Source organism: Phocoena sinus, chromosome X (assembly GCF_008692025.1).
Source record: "Phocoena sinus isolate mPhoSin1 chromosome X, mPhoSin1.pri, whole genome shotgun sequence".
Taxonomy (NCBI): domain Eukaryota; kingdom Metazoa; phylum Chordata; class Mammalia; order Artiodactyla; family Phocoenidae; genus Phocoena; species Phocoena sinus.
Window position 1 is genome coordinate 42,865,925 of NC_045784.1, and position 21,976 is coordinate 42,887,900.

The 21,976-nt window shown below is 38.0% G+C and overlaps 1 protein-coding gene across 3 annotated transcripts in view; it reads left to right on the forward strand.

Annotated features, from left to right (window-relative positions):
* The window catches only part of ZNF81 (zinc finger protein 81), an 80,732-nt gene that overhangs the window by 46,660 nt on the left and 12,096 nt on the right, over positions 1–21,976 (forward strand). For 2 of the 3 annotated variants that reach the window (XM_032620297.1, XM_032620296.1), the window contains one exon: positions 4,164–4,259. In XM_032620297.1, coding sequence (XP_032476188.1) covers positions 4,164–4,259 — 96 coding nt within the window. Of the gene's footprint in view, positions 1–589; positions 654–4,163; positions 4,260–21,976 lie in introns of all 3 variants that reach the window. The other variant, XM_032620298.1, reaches the window with a different exon arrangement.

Below are 21,976 nucleotides of genomic sequence, written 5' to 3' on the forward strand. Positions count from 1 at the left end.
GATCAACTAGCCAACCCTATAGATCTCTGTGAATTGGACTTTCTGTTTGTTTATTTTTTTGGCAGCACAGAAAGTTTGTTTTATTTCTAATGTATATTAAAGACATGTATGCATTTTTTCCTATTTGACAGTAGTATGGTATATGAGAAAGAAGTTTAGATCTTCACCTGGCCACTTGTTGAGTGACTAACTAAGCCTCTTACTAGCTATGTGATTTTGGAATTTTACCTCTCTGAGCCTCAGTTTCCTTATCTAAAGGGACTAAGAGGAGAGTTATTTTCAAGATGAAATGAATGAATTTATCTAAAGTGCCTAGGGCAGTGTCTGGTACATAATGAATAGTCAGTATTCTTTTATTTCCCCTTTCCTTGCTCTTAATTTGTTGATATGTCTGTCTGTGAGCAGATGAGCCACTCTGTAACAGGTGTTATATTTAATGCTATTCCCCTATTCTCATATAGTGTTAGAAGGATAGAGAGGTATAGACATATAACACATAAATATATGAGTATGTAGCATAGTTTCATAAATATCTGAAAACTGTTCTTTGCTAAATGTTCATATACTGTTTTTGTCCTGCTTTTCTTAGACTGTCCTAACTCTGCTGCCTTGAAAGAAGGTTATCTCTTAAATAATGGAACACTAAGATAAAGGTTTGTTTTGAAAGATGTCTGAAGTCTAATGAGTAGGAGAATGAATTAAAACAGTATTATAAAAATGTCTACTCTTATGTGTGAATCGGACTTTTCTGATTACTGCTTTGACCCTGTGGTAACCGCATCCACCTTGCATTTGACAACTCAATGCCTCTGTTTGGCCCCTGCCACCCCAGGATCCAATTACTCCCATTGCATTTAGGTTTCCCAGTTCACTGGCAGGAGTTCCCACTGAAATTTCTGACCTACAGCAAGGAGCTTGCAGCAAAGAGCAATCACAGATTACCCGGGGCCCCTTCACAAATTTATTAGTCACAGTCATCATGACAGGAGTGTCTCTGGACCCTCCCAGTGTGAGTGAGCAGACCTTCCACGATAAATCCACTCTAACATTCCAATCTCCCTAAGCCTTTGGATGCCTTCCTCTGTAGTACACCGAAGTAGTCCAGGCATTTCAGCTGCATTTAGTGTGGGCCATGTTTTGGTCCATGTTTCAACCAACCAGCCAAACACACTGTTTCAGCCCTTCCTAACCCCTCAAGTGGCAACATTACATTCAGAATCTGCTTTAGTGTACACATATCAATAATTTTGGCCTGATCCAACTTTATGTTCTTTCCATTATCCCACACTCTTAATATCCATTTCCACACATATTCCCCAGATTTCTGTCCGTATAGATTGGACAAATCATGCAGTTCTTTTGGAGTATGTCACACCTCCTCATGGGCCACACTCTGTACCTCACCCTTGGGCCTTGATGAGACTTAAGTCTAGTTACAGGTCTGGAAGCAAAGAAGGGTGGTAGGCATAGGTCCTGAGGGGAGCCAGCAGTACGTTACAAGGCAAGTCCCTCGGGGAGCCCACCGCAGGCTCCTCTGGCAGAGGAGGGTTAAACTTCTCAGTTGAGGGCAAAAGGGCTGCTTCTACTGACAAAGACTCATCTGAATTTAGCAGTTCAGTGTCCTCATATGTCTCCGTTCCAGTTTTCAGGATCCCGTTCCTTCCTCATCAATGCTCTCCTTTAACAGCAGACACTCTGTGAAGTTGGGAATTCAATTTGTGTTGTAATTTAGCCACTCACAGGATGAGACTCTGGGTTTGGTTTTCAGCCATCTCAGCTCTGCAGCTATAGGAGCTAAGGGTTACTTTCAGGACAGACAGAGAAATTTTCAGGTCACTTATGCGGTGCGTGATCTGGAGAATCAAATCCCTGAGCTCATCCTTTTCTTTCCCCACTTCATCCAGCGCAATTAGGAGTAACCAGGCAATCTTATTATACTTGGAAGTTTGACAAAAATTTCCAAGGTATCAAATACAAGGTTATCCAGAACCTCACTTCTTACAAGCATTTGATTAAGAGTATCCAGTGTTGATATTTTGCATATCTCTATTGCCATGTTACACCAGGGACTATTAGTGCCCTCCTTACTACTGAAATAGAGTCATTAGTGCTTTTGAATCTAATCAGAATAAGGAGTCAATTCTAGAAATCCCATAACTAATTCAGAAAACTCATCCTTGAGATCCTGTTCCTCTAGAGCCACTCTCTATTATGGTTCTGCAGAGAAATAGAACCAATAGGATACAGGTATATACATATAGAGAGTATACACATACGTGCATGCGCACGTGTGTACATAAATACAGAGTGGGGGGAGAGGTTTATTTTAAGGAACCAGCTCACCCAGTTGTGGGAACTGGCAAGTCTGAAGGGCAGGCCAGCAGGCTGGAAATTCAGGTGAGTTGATGTCGAACTTTTGAGTCTGAAATCCACAGGGCAGGCCACAGACTGCAAACTAGGCAGATTTCTTATGTCGCAGTCCTGAAGCAGAATTCCTTTTTGCACTACCCCGTTTTTTGTTCCCTTTGCTCTCAGCAAGCACCTCAGCTGGTTGTGGTTTTTTACCAAGTGGGATGACCCAAAACTTTATTCCTGAAGGGTCTGGCCCATCAGCAGTGTTGCCCGAGTTGAATTGTTGTAGTTTTCCATTGACTTTAATCACAGGGCATGATAGTATGCCTTATGGGGTCTCCTGTATTCTAGACATACTCTTCTTTACCTCCATCATGATATAGCAGTCCAATTTCCCCTTGGTGGTCAAGATCAACCACCACAGCCAGCACAGTAACTCCCTTCTTTGCCTGTTGATTCAGAGGCATGAAAAGACCAAGATGTCCAGGTGGCAGACAACTTCCAGTTCAAGGGAATCATTGTTGTGTCTCTCGGTGGAAGTGTTCCTCCCTTTGGAACTAAAACGTGTAGAACAGCAGAGCATAAGGTTGCCGGTACAGGAAGCAGAATTTTTGCTAATGGGTCACTAGTGGTAATACTAAGTGGTGCCACTCCTGGCCTGGGGCTGAGTGGGTGGGGCTACCACCCTCATGGGCTTGGAGGACAGAGTGTTGTACCAATGAGAATTATTGTGAAGCCTTAAAATCTAATGGAATTTGCCCTGCTAGGTTTCAGACTTGCTTGAGACCTCCCATCCCTTTTTAAATTCTAATTTCTCCCTTTTGGAATGGGAGTATCATCTATCCTCTGCCTGTCCCACCACTGTATTTTGGAAGCAGATAACTCATCTGTTTCCACAGGTTTGCATGGAGAGGAATGTTGTCCCAGAATGACTCATACTCAAGTCTCACCTGTAAGACTTGGATGATTTAGATGATGTGATTTGAGACTCTGAGTTGATGTTTAGATGGGATTTTAGACGTAAGAGTTGATGCTGGGATGATTAAGACTTTGGGGGATACTGGGATGGGGCTAGTGTATTTTGCACATGGGAAGGACATGAATTTTGGGGCATCAGAGGGCCGGCTCTTACGGGTTGAATTGTGTCCCCTCAAAAAAAATATGTTAAAATCTTAACCCCCAGTACCTCAGAATGTGCCCTTATTTGCAAGTAGTAATCTTTACAGAGGGGATCAAGTTAAGATGAGGTCATTGGTGTGGGCCCTAATTGAGTGGTATCCTTACAAAAAAGGGAAATTTGGGCACTGAAATAGGCACACATAGAGGGAAGACAGTGAGAAGAGATGCACAGGGAGAAGACAGCCATGGGACTGGAGTAAAATGCGTTTACAAGCCAAGGAATGCTAAAGATTTTTGGCAAGCACAAGTGCTAGAAGATGCAAGGAAGGATTCTCCCCTATATCTGCCAGAGAGAACATGACCCTGCTAACACCTTGATTTGAGATTTCTAGCCTCCAGAAATATGAGACAATACCTTCCTATTGTTTTAAGCCACCCAGTTTTCAGTACTTTGTTAGAGCAGCCCTGGGGGAACTAACACAGAACCTCAGAGAGGCTGCTTCCATCCTCAGCTGCTGAGTGCTCTGGGACATCTGAAGTGTGTGATGGTGTCATCCTTGATTGGTCTGAGATTCTTCAGTCCCTTTGCACCTTTGCGCGTATTACTCTTTTCCCAATGAAATGTCACTTTTCCAAAGAACAAATGGAAAGCAATTAGCTGGACCCCATTTTCTATCATTTCCTGTTAACAGGATGTGAAATTCCCAAGCCAGAGGTCATCTTCAAGTTGGAGCAAGGAGAGGAGCCTTGGACGTTGGAGGAGGAAACCCCACATCAGAGCTGCTCAGGTGAGCGAGTGTGATCCGGGCAGAAGGGAGACATGGAAATACTTGAGGCTGATACTTGTAAAAGGCTATGATTGCTACCCTTTTTTTTTTAACATCTTTATTGGAGTATAATTGCTTTACAATGGTGTGTTAGTTTCCGCTCTACAACAAAGTGAATCAGCTGTACATATACATGTATCCCCATATCTCTTCCCTCTTGCGTCTCCCTCCCTCCCACCCTCCCTTCCCACCCCTCTAGGTGGTCACAAAGCACCAAACTGATCTCCCTGTGCTATGCGGGTGCTTCCCACTGAAGGTTCAAAACTTTAGAGACTTCTTGAAAATAGATAACATTGGCCTCTCTGGTACCAAATTGCTCTCTCCCTCTATTTCCCTTACTGTTATCAACTGTCTTCTTGGTTTGGCTTTCCTCCAGGAGAATTGCTGCAATATGTATAGTCTCGATCACATGACAGGCTTCCTCAGTATGGATCTGGTTTTCTTGGATATTCTCTCCTTCCATCACATTTTTATGCTTTAGTACCGAAACCCCACTCCCAGGGTCTTAGGTCCTTATCATATACATTCAGGTTTTAATGGATTTACCATCTTTGAAGATCAGTTGGTTGCCTCACTCCTGTTCTCCCTGGTGCCTTTTCACCTTCTTCTCTATCTCATTTTCATCTTCTCACTCTAAGATACCAATAAACTGTTATCTACAACCAGCCTCACCTTCTTTTCTCTTTGTAGGTATTGCCTTTAGATTCCTCACTTCTCTCCACCTTCCCTATCTCACGCCTCTCTCCCATCTTCTGGCTTTGTGATCACTGTCACCTAGCATTTTTTCTTTTAAAATCAGCTTTATTAAGGTATAATTTACATACCATAAAATGTATCCATTTTAAGAATACAGTTTCCTGAGTTTTGACAAAGGTACACACTGATATAACCACCACCCCAATCATGACATATTACATTCCATCACACAGAATGCACCTTCATGCCCCTTGAAGTTAATACTCAACACCACTTCGGCCCCAGGCAACCATTGGCATGCTTTTTGTTATTATAGATTAGATTTGTCTTTATTAGGGTTTCATATAAATGGAATCATACTGTATATACCCTTTGGCGTCTGACTTTATTTGTTCAGCATAATGATTTTGCAAGTCATTCATGTTATTGAGTGTATCACTAATTTGTTCCTTTTAAATAGTGAATACTATTCCGTGGTATGACTATACTGTAATTTGTTTATCTCTATACCTGTTGATGACAGGTGGTCATTGTTTGGTTATTATGAATAAAGCTGCAGTGAACATTCTGTTATGTCTTTGTGTGAACATATGTTTACGTTTCTCTTGCGTAACTCACCTAGGAGTGGAGTTGCTGGTATAATATAATCAGTGTTTGCTTACCTTTCTTATAATTTCTTATAATTGCCAAACTGTCTTCCAAAGTGGCTGTATTATTATACATTCCTAACAGCAATACATGAGAATTTCTGTTGTTCCAAATCCTCACCAACACTTGCTATCGTCAGTCTCTTTAATCTTTGCTATTATAGTGGATGTATGAGTTTAAGTTGCATTCCTCTGATGAGTAATGATGTTAAGTATCTTTTCATGTGCTTATTGACCATTTGTACATTTTTGTGAGTTGTCTATTCAAATATCTTTCCCATTTTTTATTGGGTTGTTTGTCTTCTTTTTATTGAGTTTTAAGAGTTGTTTATATTTGCTTTATACAACTCCTAAGCCAGATATATGTATCACTGATATTTTGTTCCAATCTGTGCCTTGCAATTTTTTAAAATATTTTTTTAACTTTTATTTTATATTGGAGTATAGCCGATTAACAATGCTGTGATAGTTTCAGGTGCACAGCAGAGTGACTCAGCCATACATACACATGTATCCATTCTCCCCCCAGCCTCCCCTCCCATCTAGGCTGCCACATAACATTGAGCAGAGTTCCCTGTGCTATACAGTAGGTCCCTGTTGGTTATCCTTTTTAAATATAGCAGCGTATACATGTCAATCCCAAACTCCCTAACTATCCCTTCCCTCCACCCTTCCCCCCACTGGTAACCATAAGTTCATTCTCTAAGTCTGTGAGTCCGTTTGTGCCTTGCAATTTTATTTTCTTACTGTTGCCTATCAAAAGGCAAATATTTTAATGGAGTCTAATTTATCATCTTTTCAAACTTTTAGTATTTTTTGTGATCTGTTTAAGAAATCTTTGCCTACTACAAGGTCACAAAAATTTTCTCATATTTTCTTCTATAAGTTTTATTATTTTAGCTTTTTCAGTTTAGGTCTATGATTGATCCATTTTGTGTGTTTAATGTAAGGATTGATGTTCATTTTTTTCAATACGACATTCAGTTGTTCTAGAACCATTTCCCACTGAATTTCCTAGGCACATTTATTAAGATCAATTGATTTCATATATGTGAACCTATTTCTGGATTCTCTATTCTGTTCAATTGATCTATATGTCTTTCTGTTTTAAAATGAAGGTTTTATTATTATTTAGGTATGGTGAGATCAACAGATCCAGAGACAACTGCCATTGAAAATAGTTTGTAACTCACAGTTCTCAAGAGGAGGAGGCATGCCACACCACGTAGGGTCACACCAGGGAGCACCAGGGTCAATCACGAGGTAGAATTTGTGAGGAGGAGGCATGGGCAAGAGACTTTATTGTGATTTTCATGGAAATAATGGGTGAGCCAGAGTAATCAGGCTGGGGAGGTTTAGAATTAGCTAGTTTGAGTAATTTCAGCTGGCTCTGGGGTGTAGGGAGTTGCCTGGTACCCAGCCCTGAGGAGATTTGGGCATGGGGCTAGTGGCTCAACCTGTGAGATCGTGATGAAGGAGATAATTGGTGGATATGGGCTCTGGATTGGTTGTTTTGCATATGAAAGGTGCGTTAAAGGGAAGTCATTTACTGCCTCTAGGAAATAACTAGGCCTGGGAGGGGCAGTCTCTCCAGGATCAGCAAGGCATCGGATGCCAGAGCATCAAGAATACAGAGAATAAGAAAATATAGTTAATACACTGTTCTTTTGCCAGACCTATACTTAATTACTGTAGCTTTTATAATGAGTCTTGAAGTCAGGTAGGGTAAGTTCTCCAGCTTGGCTTTTTAAAAAAATTACTTTAGCTCTTCTAGGTCATTTGCATTTCCATATAAATTTTATAATCTGTTTGTAATTTTTTTGAAAAAGCTTGCTGGGATTTTGGTATTAATTCTGTAGATCAATTTTAGGAGAACTGACATCTTAATAATATTGAGCCTTTGAATCCATGAATATGGCAACTTCCTACATCTATTTAGACCTTTGATTTCTTTCAGCAATGTTTTATAGCTTTCTGTTTAGAAGTTTTATGTATCCTCCATTAAATTTATCCCTAAGTATTTCATGTTTTTTGATACTATTATAAATGGCATTGTGTTTTTTTTTTATTTTCAGGTTGTTCATTGCTAGTATAAGTTGCTAGTGATTTATTTTTGTATGTTGACTTTGTATCCTGAGGCATTTCTAAATCCACCTATTAGTTTTCTTGTAGGTTCCTTGGGGTTTTTCATGTAAGTAATCATCATCACTTTAAGGGCACTTTTACTTCTTCCTTTCCAATCTCATGATTTTTATTTCTTTTCCTTTCCTTATTTCAGTCTAAGACCTTTAGTTTGATGTTGAATAGAAGTGTTGAGCATGGGCATGCTTGCCTTGTTCTGATATTTGGGGCAGAAAGTTCGTACCATGAAGTATGATGTTAGCTGTAGGTTTTTTGAAGCTGCCCTTTATCAGGTTATGTAAGTTCTTTCTAATCCTAGCTTATTGAAGAGGTTTTCTCTTATCATGGTTACATATTGTATTTTGTCAAGTGCTTTTTCTTCATCTTATTAGAGTGATCATATGATCACTTTTATTTTGTTAATATGTGAATTTATTTATTGACTTTCAAATGTTAAATTGACCTTGCATTTTTGAGATAAATACTAGTTGATTTTGATTTATTACCCTTATTATATCAATGCATTGTTGGATTCTATTTACTGATTTTTTAAAAAATATTGGCATTTTTCATGAGTGATATTGGTTTGTAGTTTTCTCTTCTTTTGCAATATCTTTGTCAGGTTTCGGTATTAGGGTTATGCTGGCCACAAAAAAAATGAGTTGTGAAGTTTTCCCTTCTCTATTATCTGAAATAGTTTGTGTAAGATTGTTACTTTTTTTTACTGTTTCATGGAATTCACCAGTGAAACCATCGGGCTTGGAATTTTCTTGATGAGAAAGTTTTAATAACAAATTCAATTTCTTTAATAGACATAAGGCTATTCAGATTTTCTGTTTCATCTTTTGTCAGACATAGTAAGTTGTATTTTTTAAGGAATTTGTCTATTTCCTTTATGTTGTCTAATTTAATTCTGTTGTGGTCTGAGAAAAGAATATATTTAGCTGTTGATGGGTGTTGTGTACTAATATTGTATATATATATATATATATAGTTTATATATAGATTTAAAGTTGGTTGTGTGTTGTTGAGGTCTGTTGCTTTATGGAATTATATTCTACTTGTTCAATCAATTATTTGTAATTATAGGGGATAAAAACTGACAAGGAGATTTTAAAGTTTATATGGATATACAAAGGACCTAGAATAGCCAACACAGTCTTGAGAAAGAAGAAAAAGTATGAAAGATTTACACTACCTAATGTTCAGATTTACTATAAAGCTACAGTAATTCAGACAGTGTAGTATTGGTGTAAGGACAAACAGATATATAAATGGAACAAAAGAGAGTCCAAAAATAGACCCACATGTATACGGACAACTGAGTTTTGAGAAAGGTGCAAATACAATTCAGTGGGAGAAAGGAACATCTTTTGAACAAATTGCACTTGAACAAATGGATATTAGTATCAAATGGAAGGAAAAAACCTTGACCCAAACCTCACACTATATACAAAAATTAACACGAGCCATAGTAGGACTGAATTGTTTCCATTGGACCAACCCATCTAACAGATCAAAACTGTTAATGCTATCCATCTCTTTTTTTTTTTTTCGGTACATGGGCCTCTCACTGTTGTGGCCTCTCCCATTGCGGAGCACAGGCTCCGGACGCACAGGCTTAGCAGCCATGGCTCACAGGCCTAGCCGCTCTGCGGCATGTGGGATCTTCCCAGACCGGGGCACGAACCCGTGTCCCCTGCATCGGCAGGCGGACTCTCAACCACTGTGCCACCAGGGAAGACCCCAAACTGTTAATTCTGGAAAATATATTTTAAAAACTACTGAAGACACTGGAGAGTGACCAAAAGAACATTTTTCTAGGTCATCATATATTGAGTAATTTTGGATTGTATCTTGAACATTATCAGTGTTATGTTGTAGTAACACTATATTCTGTTACACTGTTCTGCGTTTTTTCATAGTAGGCAATTAACCAGGTTATACTCAAATCGGAGATGCTGTCTCACCTAAGGTGGATAGCAACTCAGATCTCTGTTCAGACTTCCTCTAACTTCTGACTTCTCTCCAGAATCTGCTTGCTTTTATTCACTCTACCAATACATGTTTTGTTTTGTTCCTCTAGAGCTTACAGTTACTGTCTGTAGAAGAATTTTTGTTTAGGAGGTTACTTCTCCATACTAGAAGTGGAACTCTTACAGTTGATCCTTGTGCATTTACCCTGTATTCTGAGACCTTGCTAATAAATTCACTCATTAATTCTAGTGAGTCTTTTTGTAAATTCCTTATAATTTTCTGTATCCATTGTCATGTCTTTTTATCATTTCCTTTTTAGTCTGCATGCCCTTTATTTTTATTTTATCTTGTTCCCAATCTGAAGGCAAAGTCTTTCAGTCTTTCAGCATTAAGAATATTAGCTGTGGTTTTCCTTAATTAATGTGTGGCAATTTATTTTTATTCCTAGTTTGAAGAGTTTTTAACATGAATGGATATGAGATTTTCAAAATGCTTTTTCTGCATTTATTGATATGAACATTTTATTCTGGTAATGTGATGAATTTCACTGATTTTCAGATGTTAAACTGACCTTGCATTCCCAGGATAAACCTTACTTGATCATGATGTATTATCTTCTTTCATGTATTTCTTGATTCAGTTTGCTAGTGTTTGGTAAGGGTTTTTATCTCTTATGTTTCTGAGAGATATTAATCTTTAGTTTGGGGGGATTTTTTTCATCTTTGATTTCAGTATCATGTTAATGCTAACCTCATAAAATGAGTTGAAATTCCATGCCTGCTCTGTCTTCTGGAAGAGTTTGTGTAAAATTGCTATATTTGCTAGGATTTTTCAAAGTTCACTCCTCTGTTCGGTGATTTTGTATAAGATTGCTTTAAATTTTATAATTTTTCCTTAAATATATGATAAAATTTACCAGTGAACTCATCTGGGTCTGAAGTTTTCTTTGTGGGATTATCTTTAATTTCAAATTCAGTTTCTTTAATAGATATAGGAATGTTCACATTTTCTATTTCTTCTTGTTTTGATAATTTTTCTTTCAAGGAGTTTGTGCATTTTATCTAAGTTGTCAATATTTGACATTCAGTTGTTTCATAATATTCCTGTATTATCATTTTAATGTCTGTTGTATCTTCAGTAATGTGCCCTCTTTCTCTGAAATTGATAAAATTTCAATTCAACAGGATTACAAAAATATAAATTTGTATGCATTTAATAACATAGCCTCAAAATATATACAGAAAATATGGATTATACTAAAAGGAAAGATAAAATACACAATCATAGTTGGAGATTTTGATATGCCTATCTCAGTAATTGATTTTTATCTGTTTACAGACAAAAGAATCTGTAAAGATGTAGCAGATTTGAACACAATAAACCAGTATGACCTAACTGACATACCTAGGTCACTCCATCCCACAACTGTAGATTACACGTTCTTTTCGAGTGCATGTGGCACACTGACCAAAATAGACCCTATTTTGGGACATAAAGCTAATTGCAACAAACTTCAAAGGATTGAAATCATACATTATATGTTCTCTAGTTACTGTTAAAATAAATCAAAACTCTGAACAGAGAGACAATTAGAACATATCCAAATGTTTAGAAAGTAAGCAGCATATATACACATAGCTCGTAAGTCAAAGAAAAAACACAGTGGAATTAGAAAATATTTTGAGCAGAATGATAATGAAGATATGACACATCAGGGCTTCCCTGGTGGTGCAGTGGTTGAGAGTCCGCCTGCTGATGCAGGGGACACGGGTTCGTGCCCCGGTCCGGGAAGATCCCACATGCCACGGAGCGGCTGGGCCCGTGAGCCATGGCCGCTGAGCCTATGCGTCCGGAGCCTGTGCTCCGCAATGGGAGAGGCCACAACAGTGAGAGGCACTGCGTACCGCAAAAAAAAAAAAAAAAAAAAAAAAGATATGACACATCAGAACTTGTGGGATGAAGCTGAAGTACCACCCAGATAGAAATTTATTGCTTTCTATCAAGATGGTAGAGTAGGAAAATCCTGAGCTCATCTCCTCCCACAAACACACTTAAATTACAGCTACACAGAGAACAACTAACTATCTCCGAGAATGACATGAAGACTAGCAGAACAGATTTTCTACAACTAAGGATATAAAGAAAAGGCCACATTGAGATATGTAGTAGGGGCAGAGACACAGTCTATTCAGAACCCACACACCCAGTATGATGACCCACAAGCAAGAAGGTATCATAACTGCAGAGGTCCCCCTTGAAAAGTGAGGGGTCCAAGCCCCACGTTGCACTCTCCAGCCCAGGATACCTGCACTAGGAAGACAAGTCCCCCAACATCTGGTTTTGAAAACCAGTGGGGCTTACATCTGGGAAAGCTGGAGGGCTGTCAGAAACTAAGACTCCACTCTTGAAGGGCTCACATACAGACTTACTCTCTCTGAGTCCCATTGCAGAGGTAGCAGCTTGAAAGTGCCTGGGTTATACGAGAATGAGATTCACTGACTAATTTTAGAGCATGTGCCAGAGGGGCAGGGATCTAGTGGAACTTTCTCTAGGGACAGAAGTGCTAGTGCATTTTTTTTTACTCTCCTTCCACCTAGCTGGCCTGGTGCTGGCAGGTACCATTTCTGTCACTCTCCCACTCTCCATTAGCCTCACTAACACCATGCACCCAGTGTTCCTCTAAGGACCCACCCCACTCCACCCAGTGGGCAGCCTCAGCTGGCCCCAGTGCCCCCCCAAAGTGGGTCCTGCTCCAGGAGGCCATTCCACCCCCCAGCATGCTCACAGCAATCATGGCCCAACCACAACAGGTGAGTACATGCAGCCCACACAGAGGATACCCCTGGAGCACCTGGTTCTGGTGACCGGGGGGATTGTATCACTGGATATTAAGAAGATATTATGATGAACTTTATGCTAACAAATTTGATAACTGAGACGAAATGGACACAGTCCTAGAAAAACACAAGTTATAAGAAATGTCACAAACAGAAAGAGAAAAATTTTAGTAGTCTTTTTATCTATTAAAGAAGTTTAACCTAGAATTTAAAACCTCTCTCCATTGGTATATTCTTCCTGTCGTTTAAAGAAATAATACCAGTATCGTACAAGTTCCTTTGGAGAACAACAAAAACAAAAAATAATATTTTCTACCTCATTTGATAGTAAATTGAACTATATTAGAATAAAAAATTACTCTTCTTTCAAAGGTATCATCATGGTCAGAATGGTGGTCACCTCTGGAGGTCAGTAATTGACTGGGAAGGACCACAAGGAAACTTCCTGGGATAATTAAAATATTTTATATTTTCATCTAGGTGGTGGTTACATGGGGTATAATATGAAAAAACTCATGAGTTCTACATTTAACATCTGCATTTTACTGTATAGAAATTATACCTCAATAAATGAAGAATTTCTTATGCAGATCATCTTATGAGCCTGTGAGATTACTCCTTGGAGATATTTATATAGGAATGGTATTGCTTGATCATTGGAGTATACATGCTGTACACAAGTGTGCCCATTTTACCACATCTATGCCAGTACTTGGCATTACCCAGATTTCTTATTTTGTGACCAATCTAATGGATGTAAAGTGGTATTGTGGGATTTTTCCCCCTTTTTAATATCTGTTATCCATTTGGGTTTCCTCTCCTGTGAATTTCTTGTTCCTATTATTTCATCTTGTCTAACCATATAGTTTTTTCTATTCTTGACTTGTACCTAATTTGCTCACTTCCTTTTCCATTGAGCCTTTTCCCCCCACTGAGATGCCACTGGCTATGGATGTTGTTTACTGGCTTCTGGATATTTGTTCCCGTAGTAATTAATTCAAAAGATTCTGAACACTTAAGCTTTTTATTTGTATTCTTAGGAGTTCCATATTGGCACCACTAGTTGCTATATTATAAATGGGCTTTAGTACCACACTTAACTACATATTAGACAATTCCCACAGAATATTCTACTTTATTCATCCTTACTTAGTATGTGAGGAATTGGCATTATCATTGCCCAAATCAGGAATCTTCAACATTCCAAACTTTGTCAGATTCTGCTGTTTCTTGTTTCTTTCCTCTTAGCTATCTTCTCCTACTCATTACTCTGCAATTCCTTTTTTTTCTTTTTAAAAGAATACTATTTAGATATCCTCTCATCTTAACTCCTAGTATCATCACCTGGAGCAAGTCTGTATTTTCTTATGCTTGGATTACTCTGTTCCTAATGGGATTTGCAGATTCCATTCTTGTTTCTAGTTCATCTTAAATGCCACTGATAGATTTCATTAGCTGAGACACTGCATTTCTCTTTGCCATTAGCTTTATGAAGTAAAGTATTAATATTAAATATTAACTTTTTTGCAGTCCAAATGATTTTATTTTTTAAAATTTATTTTATTGAAGTATAGTTGATTACAACATTGTGTTAATTTCTGCTATATAACACAGTGATTCAGTTATACATATATACTTTTTCATATTCTTGTCTATTATAGTTTATCACAGGATATTGAATATAGTTCCCTGTGTCAATTACTCCATGTTATATAATACATGACCAATAGCTCTTCTCTCAGTGCCACCTACAACATGGCCATTTATTTCCAATAAAAGTTGTATCTGTGCAGTTTCCTTAATTCATGCTTTCCTCAGATTTTCACCTTGTCTTTAATGCCTACCAAATATAAAGTTCGTCTCTGCATCTAGGCTCTTTATTATTTTGTGCTTTGCCTATCTAGGCAATAGACACTTTCGTTTTGTTTCATCTCAGGTTATCATCTATTACATAAAACTCCCCTTACCTACTCCAAAGTAATTGCTCTTTTCTGTTTCTGTTCCCCCAACACTCAGATGCTTCTGCCCCTAGTAATTTTGAAAGTCCCTGAAAATAAGAGCCTGTATCTTATTTTCATTATCCAAATACTAAGCACAAAGAAAATACCAATATTAACTAATCAAATTTGTGGGGGATAAGAATATGAGTATTTTGCTCTATTTCAGAAGGGTTTTTAAAAGTTCTACTGAGAGGAATTCAATGGAACATAGACTGCAATTGGAAAGTAAAGACAATGGAATCAAATATTTAAAAGTTTACTGTCTATGCATTGTGTTTCTATTTTTAAAACATTTATTCATTTATTTTGGCTGCTATTAGTCTATTAAAATGATTAGCAAAATGAATAGCACATAGGGTGTCTGCTTCTGAGGTTCAGAAAAAAGTCTCACTAGCAATATGATCAGATTAATTTTCAAAATAAAAGACTCAAACTATTTGATGAAGCATACATACATTTTTAAATGGCACAAAAGAAGATGCTAAGCAGGAATGGAGGAAGAGGATATGAACATGTCGTTTTATTTGGGAATAAACTGGACTTTTGTGAGGCATTTTTTTGAGTGGCAAAGAGAATGCCAGCTTGCATGTACAGTTCTTTCTAGACTGATGACTCCCCATTTATGTACTGTTCATTGAATATATGGGCTCAGGAAAGGTGTAGAGAAGCTTTTTATTGCAGGAGCAAATTTTTTACAATGAATATTGGTGCTGGTGATCTAAATATTGTCCAATAGAGCAGGGGGTTAGAAGTTACGTTCTATTTATGTTAGACATTTTATATACATTTAAGTGTTAAGTAAAGTGAGAAGTGAAGCCACTGCTAAAACCAAGCCTAGGAATCCAGGGCTTAATAACTTACAAATAAAGTAAAACCAAACGTGTGAGAATAAAATGCAACTTAAGAATAAGAGGAGGAGGCTTCCCTAGTGGCGCAGTGGTTGAGAGTCCGCCTGCCGATGCAGGGGACATGGGTTTGTGCCCCGCTCCGGGAAGATCCCACATGCCGTGGAGCGGCTGGGCCTGTGAGCCATGGCTGCTGAGCCTGCGCGTCTGGAACCTGTGCTCTGCAAAGGGAGAGGCCACAAAAGTGAGAGGCCCGCATACCACAAAAAAAAAAAAAGAAAAAAAAAGAATAAGAGTAGGAAGAGGCCTTCAAGATCGCGGAGGAGTAAGACGTGGAGATCACCTTCCTCCCCACAAATACATCAGAAGTACATCTACATGTGGAACAACTCCTACAGAACACCTACTGAACGCTGCCAGAAGACCTCAGACTTCCCAAAAGATATATATTATTTTCCTTTTTCCCTTGTGAAAATTCCCTTGCAAGTGTGTATGTGTATGCTTCTTTGTGTGATTTTGGCTGTATAGCTTTGCTTTTCCATTTGTCCTAGGGTTCTGTCTGGTTTTTTTTTTTTTTTACACTATAGTTTTTAGCACTTGTTATCATTGGTGGATTTGTTTTTGGTTTGGTTGCTCTCTTCTTTCTTTTCTTTTTTTATTACTTTTTAATTTCTTTTAATTTTTAATAGTTTTTTTAATTTTTTATTTTAATTTAATTTTATTTTTCTCTTTCTTTCTTTCTTTTTTCTTCCCTTTTCTTCTGAGCCATTTGGCTGACAGGGTCTCGGTGCTCCGGCAGGGTGTCAGTCCTGTGCCTCTGAGGTGGGAGAGCTGAGTTCAGCACATTGGTCCACCAGAGACCTCCCAGCTCCATGTATCAAATGGCGTAATATCTCCCAGAGATATCAATATCAAATGGCGTAAGCTCTCCCAGAGATCTCCATCTCAATGCCAAGACCCAGCTCCACTCAACGACCAGCAAGCTACAGTGCTGGACACCCTATGCCAAACAACTAGCAACACAGGAACACAACCCCACCTATTAGCAGAGAGGCTGCCTAAAATCATAATAAGGTCACAGACACCCGAGAACACACCACCAGACAGGGTCCTGCCCACCAGAAAGACAAGATCCAGCCTCATCCACCAGAACATAAGCACCAGTCCCCTCCACCAGGAAGCCTACACAACCCACTGAACCAACCTTAGCCACTGGGGGCACACACCAAAAACAACAGGAACTACGAACCTGCAGCCTGTGAAAAGGAGACACCAAACACAGTAAGTTAAGCCAAATGAAAAGACAGAGAAACACACAGCAGACGAAGGAGCAAGGTAAAAACCCACCAGACCAAACAAATGAACAGAAAATAGGCAGTCTACCTGAAAAAGAATTCAGAGTAATGATAGTAACAGTGATTCCAAAATCTTGGAAATAGAATGGAGAAAACACAAAAAACGTTTAACAAGGACCTAGAAGAATTAAAGAGGAAACAGACAATGATGAACAACACAATAAATGAAATTAAAATTTCTCTAGAAGGAATCAATAGCAGAATAACTGAGTCAGAAGAACGGATAAGTGACCTGGAAGATAAAATAGTGGAAGTAACTACCACAGAGCAGAATAAAGAAAAAAGAATGAAAAGAATTGAGGACAGTTTCAGAGACCTCTGGGACAACATTAAACATACCAACATTCGAATTATAGGGGGCCCAGAAGAAGAGAAAAAGAAAGGGACGGAGAAAATATTTGAAGAGATTATAGTTGAAAAATTCCCTAATACAGGAAAGGAAATAGTCAATTCCAGGAAGCACAGAGAGTCCCATATAGGATAAATCCAAGGAGAAACACGCCAAGACACATATTAATCAAACTACCAAAAATTAAATACAAAGAAAAAATATTAAAAGCAGCAAGGGAAAAACAACAAAGAACATACAAAGGAATCCCCATAAGGTTAACAGCTGATCTTTCAGCAGAAACTCTGCAAGCCAGAAGGGAGTGTCAGACCATGTTTAAAGTGATGACAGGGAAAAACCTACAACCGAGATTACTCTACCCAGCAAGGATCTCATTCAGATTCGACGGAGAAATTAAAACCTTTACAGAGAATTCAGCACCACCAAACCAGCTTTACAACAAATGCTAAAGGAACTTCTCTAGGCAGGAAACACAAGAGAAGGAAAAGACCTACAATAACAAACCCAAAACAATTAAGAAAATGGTAATAGGAACATACCTATCGATAACTACCTTAAATGTAAATGGATTAAGTGCTCCAACCAAAAGATATACACTGAATGGATACAAAAACAAGACCCATATATATGCTGTCTACAAGAGACCCACTTCAGACCTAGGGACACATGTAGACTGAAAGTGAGGTAATGGAAAAAGATATTCCATGCAAATGGAAATCAAAAGAAAGCTGGAATAGCAATTCTCATATCAGACAAAATAAACTTTAAAATAAAGACTGTTACAAGAGAGAAAGAAGAACACTACATAATGATCAAGGGATCAAACCAAGAAGAAGATAGAACAATTGTAAATATTTATGCACCCAACATAGGAGCACCTCAGTACAGAAGGCAAATGCTAACAGCCATAAAAGGAGAAATTGACAGTAACACAATCACAGTAGGGGACTTTAACACCCCACTTTCACCAATGGACAGATCATCCAAAATCAAAATAAATAAGGAAACACAAGCTTTAAATGATACATTAAACAAGATGGACTTAATTGATATTTATAGGACATTCCATCCAAAAAACAACAGAATACACTTTCTTCTCAAGTGCTCATGGAACATTCTCCAGGATATATCGTCTCTTGAGTCACAAACCAAGCCTTGGTAAATTTCAGAAAATTGATATCGTAACAAGTATCTTTTCTGACCACAACACTATGAGATTAGATATCAATTACAGGGAAAAAATTCTGTAAAAATTACAAACACATGGAGGCTAAACAATACACTACTAAACAACCAAGAGATCACTGAAGAAGTCAAAGAGGAAATAAAAAAAATACCTAGAAACAAATGACAATGAAAACACAACAACCCAAAACCTATGGGATGCAGCAAAAGCAGTTCTAAGAGGGAAGTTTATAGCAATGCAATCCTACCTCAAGAAACAAAAAACATCTCAAATAAACAACCTAACCTTTCACCTAAAGCAATTAGAGAAAGAAGAACAAAAAACCCCCGAACTTACCAGAAGAAAAGAAATCATAAAGATCAGATCAGAAATAAATGAAAAAGAAAAGAAGGAAACGATAGCAAAGATCAATAAAACTAAAAGCTGGTTCTTTGAGAAGATAAACAAAATTGATAAACTGTTAGCCAGGCTCATCAAGGAAAAAAGGGAGAAGACTCAAATCAATAGTCTTGAAAAAGGAGAAGTAACAACTGACACTGCAGAAATACAAAGGATCATGAGAGATTACTACAAGCAACTATATGCCAATAAAATGGACAACCTGGAAGAAATGGACAAATTCTTAGAAAAGCACAACCTTCTGAGACTGAAGCAGGAAGAAATAGAAACTGTAAACAGACCAATCACAAGCACTGAAATTGAGACTGTGATTAAAAATCTTCCAACAAACAAAAGCCCAGGACCAGATGGCTTCACAGGCGAATTCTATCAAACATGTAGAGAAGAGCTAACACCTTACCTTCTCAAACTCTTCCAAAATATAGCAGAGGGAGGAACACTCCCAAACTCATTCTGCGAGGCCAACATCACCCTGATACCAAAACCACACAAAGATGTCACAAAGAAAGAAAACTACAGGCCAATATCACTGATGAACATACATGCAAATATCCTCAACAAACTAGCAAACAGAATCCAACAGCACATTAAAAGGATCATACACCATGATCAAGTGGGGTTTGTCCCAGGAATGCAAGGATTCTTCAATATATGCAAATCAATCAATATGATAAAACATATGAACAAATTGAAGGAGAAAAACCATATGACCACCTCAATAGATGCAGTAAAAGCTTTCGACAAAATTCAACACCAATTAATGATAAAAACTCTCCAGAAAGTAGACATAGAGGGAACTTACCTCAACATAACAAAGGCCATATATGACAAATCCACAGCCAACGTCGTTCTCAATGGTGAAAACTGAAACCATCTCCACTAAGATCAGGAACAAGACAAGGTTGCCCACTCTCACCACTCTTATTCAACATAGTTTTGGAAGTTTTAGCCACAGCAATCAGAGAAGAAAAAGAAAGGAATCCAAACTGGAAAAGAAGAAGTAAAGCTGTCATTGTTTGCAGATGATATGATACTATACATAGAGCATCCTAAAGACTCTACCAGAAAACTACTGCAGCTAATCAATGAATTCAGTAAAGTAGCAGGATACAAAATTAATGCACACAAATCTCTTGCATTCCTATACACTAATGATGAAAAATCTGAAAGAGAAATTAAGGAAACACTCCCATTTACCATTGCAACAAAAAGAATAAAATACTTAGGAATAAATCTACCTAAAGAGACAAAAGACCTGCATGCAGAAAACTATAAGACACTGATGAAAGAAATTAAAGATGATACAAACAGATGGAGAGATATACCATGTTCTCAGATTGGAAGAGTCAACATTGTGAAAATGACTATACTACCCAAAGCAATCAATGCAATCCGTATCAAACTACCAATGGCGTTTTTCACAGAACTAGAACAAAAAATTTCACAATGTGTATGGCAACACCAAAGACCCCAAATAGCCAAAGCAGTCTTGAGAAAGAAAAACAGAGCTGGAGAAATCAGCCTCCCTGACTTCAGACTATACTAAAAAAGCTACAGTAATCAAGACAGTATGGTACTGGCACAAAAACAGAATGATAGATTAATGGAACAGGATAGAAAGCCCAGAGATAAACCCACACAGATATATGGTCACCTTATCTTTGATAAAGTAGGCAAGAATATACAATGGAGAAAATACAGCCTCTTCAATAAGTGGTGCTGGGAAAACTGGACAACTACATGTAAAAGTATGAAATTAGAACACTCCCTAACGCCATACACAAAAATAAACTCAAAATGGATTAAAGACCTAAATGTAAGGCCAGACACTATAAAACTCTTAGAGGAAAACATAGGCAGAACACTCTATGACATAAATCACAGCAAGATCTTTTTTGACCCACCTCCTAGAGAAATGGAAATAAAAACAAAAATAAACAACTGAGACCTAATGAAACTTAAAAGCTTTTGCATAGCAAAGGAAACCATAACCAAGACGAAAAGACAACCCTCAGAATGGAAGAAAATATTTGCAAATGAAGCCACTGACAAACGATTAATCTCCAAAATTTACAATCAGCTCATGCAGCTCAATATCAAAAAAACCAAACAACCCAATCCAAAAATGGGCAGAATACCTAAATAGACATTTCTCCAAAGAAGATATACAGATTGCCAACAAACACATGAAAGAATGCTCAACATCATTAATCATTAGAAAAATGCAAATCAAAACTACAATGAGATATCATCTCACACTGGTCAGAATGGCCATCATCAAAAAATCTAGAAACAATAAATGCTGGAGAGGGTGTGGAGAAAAGGGAACCCTCTTGCACTGTTGGTGGGAATGTAAATTGATACAGACACTATGGAGAACAGTATGGAAGTTCCTTAAAAATCTAAAAATAGAACTACCATACAACCCAGCAGTCTCACTACTGGGCATATATGTGAGAAAACCATAATTCAAAAAGAGTCATGTACCACAATGTTCATTGCAGCTGTATTTACAATAGCCAGGACATGGAAGCAACCTGAGTGTCCATCGACAGGTGAATGGTTAAAGAAGATGTGGCAGATATATACAATGGAATACTACTCCACCGTAAAAAGAAATGAAATTGAGTTATTTGTAGTGAGGTGGATGGACCTAGAGTGTGTCATACAGAGTGAAGCAAGTCAGAAAGAGAAAAACAAATACCATATGCTAACACATATATATGGAATAAAAAAAAAGTGGTTCTGACGAACCTAGGGACAGGACAGGAATAAAGACGCAGACATAGAAAATGGACTTGAGAGAATGGAGTTGAGGATACGGGGAGGGGGAAGGGTAAGCTGGAATGAAGTGAGAGAGTGGCATGGACTTATATATACTACCAAATGTAAAATAAATAGCTGGTGGGAAGTAGCTGCATAGCACAGGGAGGTCAGCTCCATGCTTTGTGACCACCTAGAGGGGTGGGATAGGGAGGGTGGGAGGGAGATGCACGAGGGAGGAGATATGGGGATATATGTATATGTATAGCTCATTCACTTTGTTATAAAGCAGAAACAAACACACCCTTGTAAAGCAATTATACTCCAATAAAGATGTTAAAAATAAAAAAAAAGAATAAGAGGATGAGATTTTATATGGGAGATGTGTTCAGAGTACAGTATCAAAATGACTAACAGGGGAAAACTGGATTTGATGATTCAGAGCATTCTCAGTATCTAAAAACCCTTGCTGGTAAGATAGTGTGTAATTCTTCATTTTACAA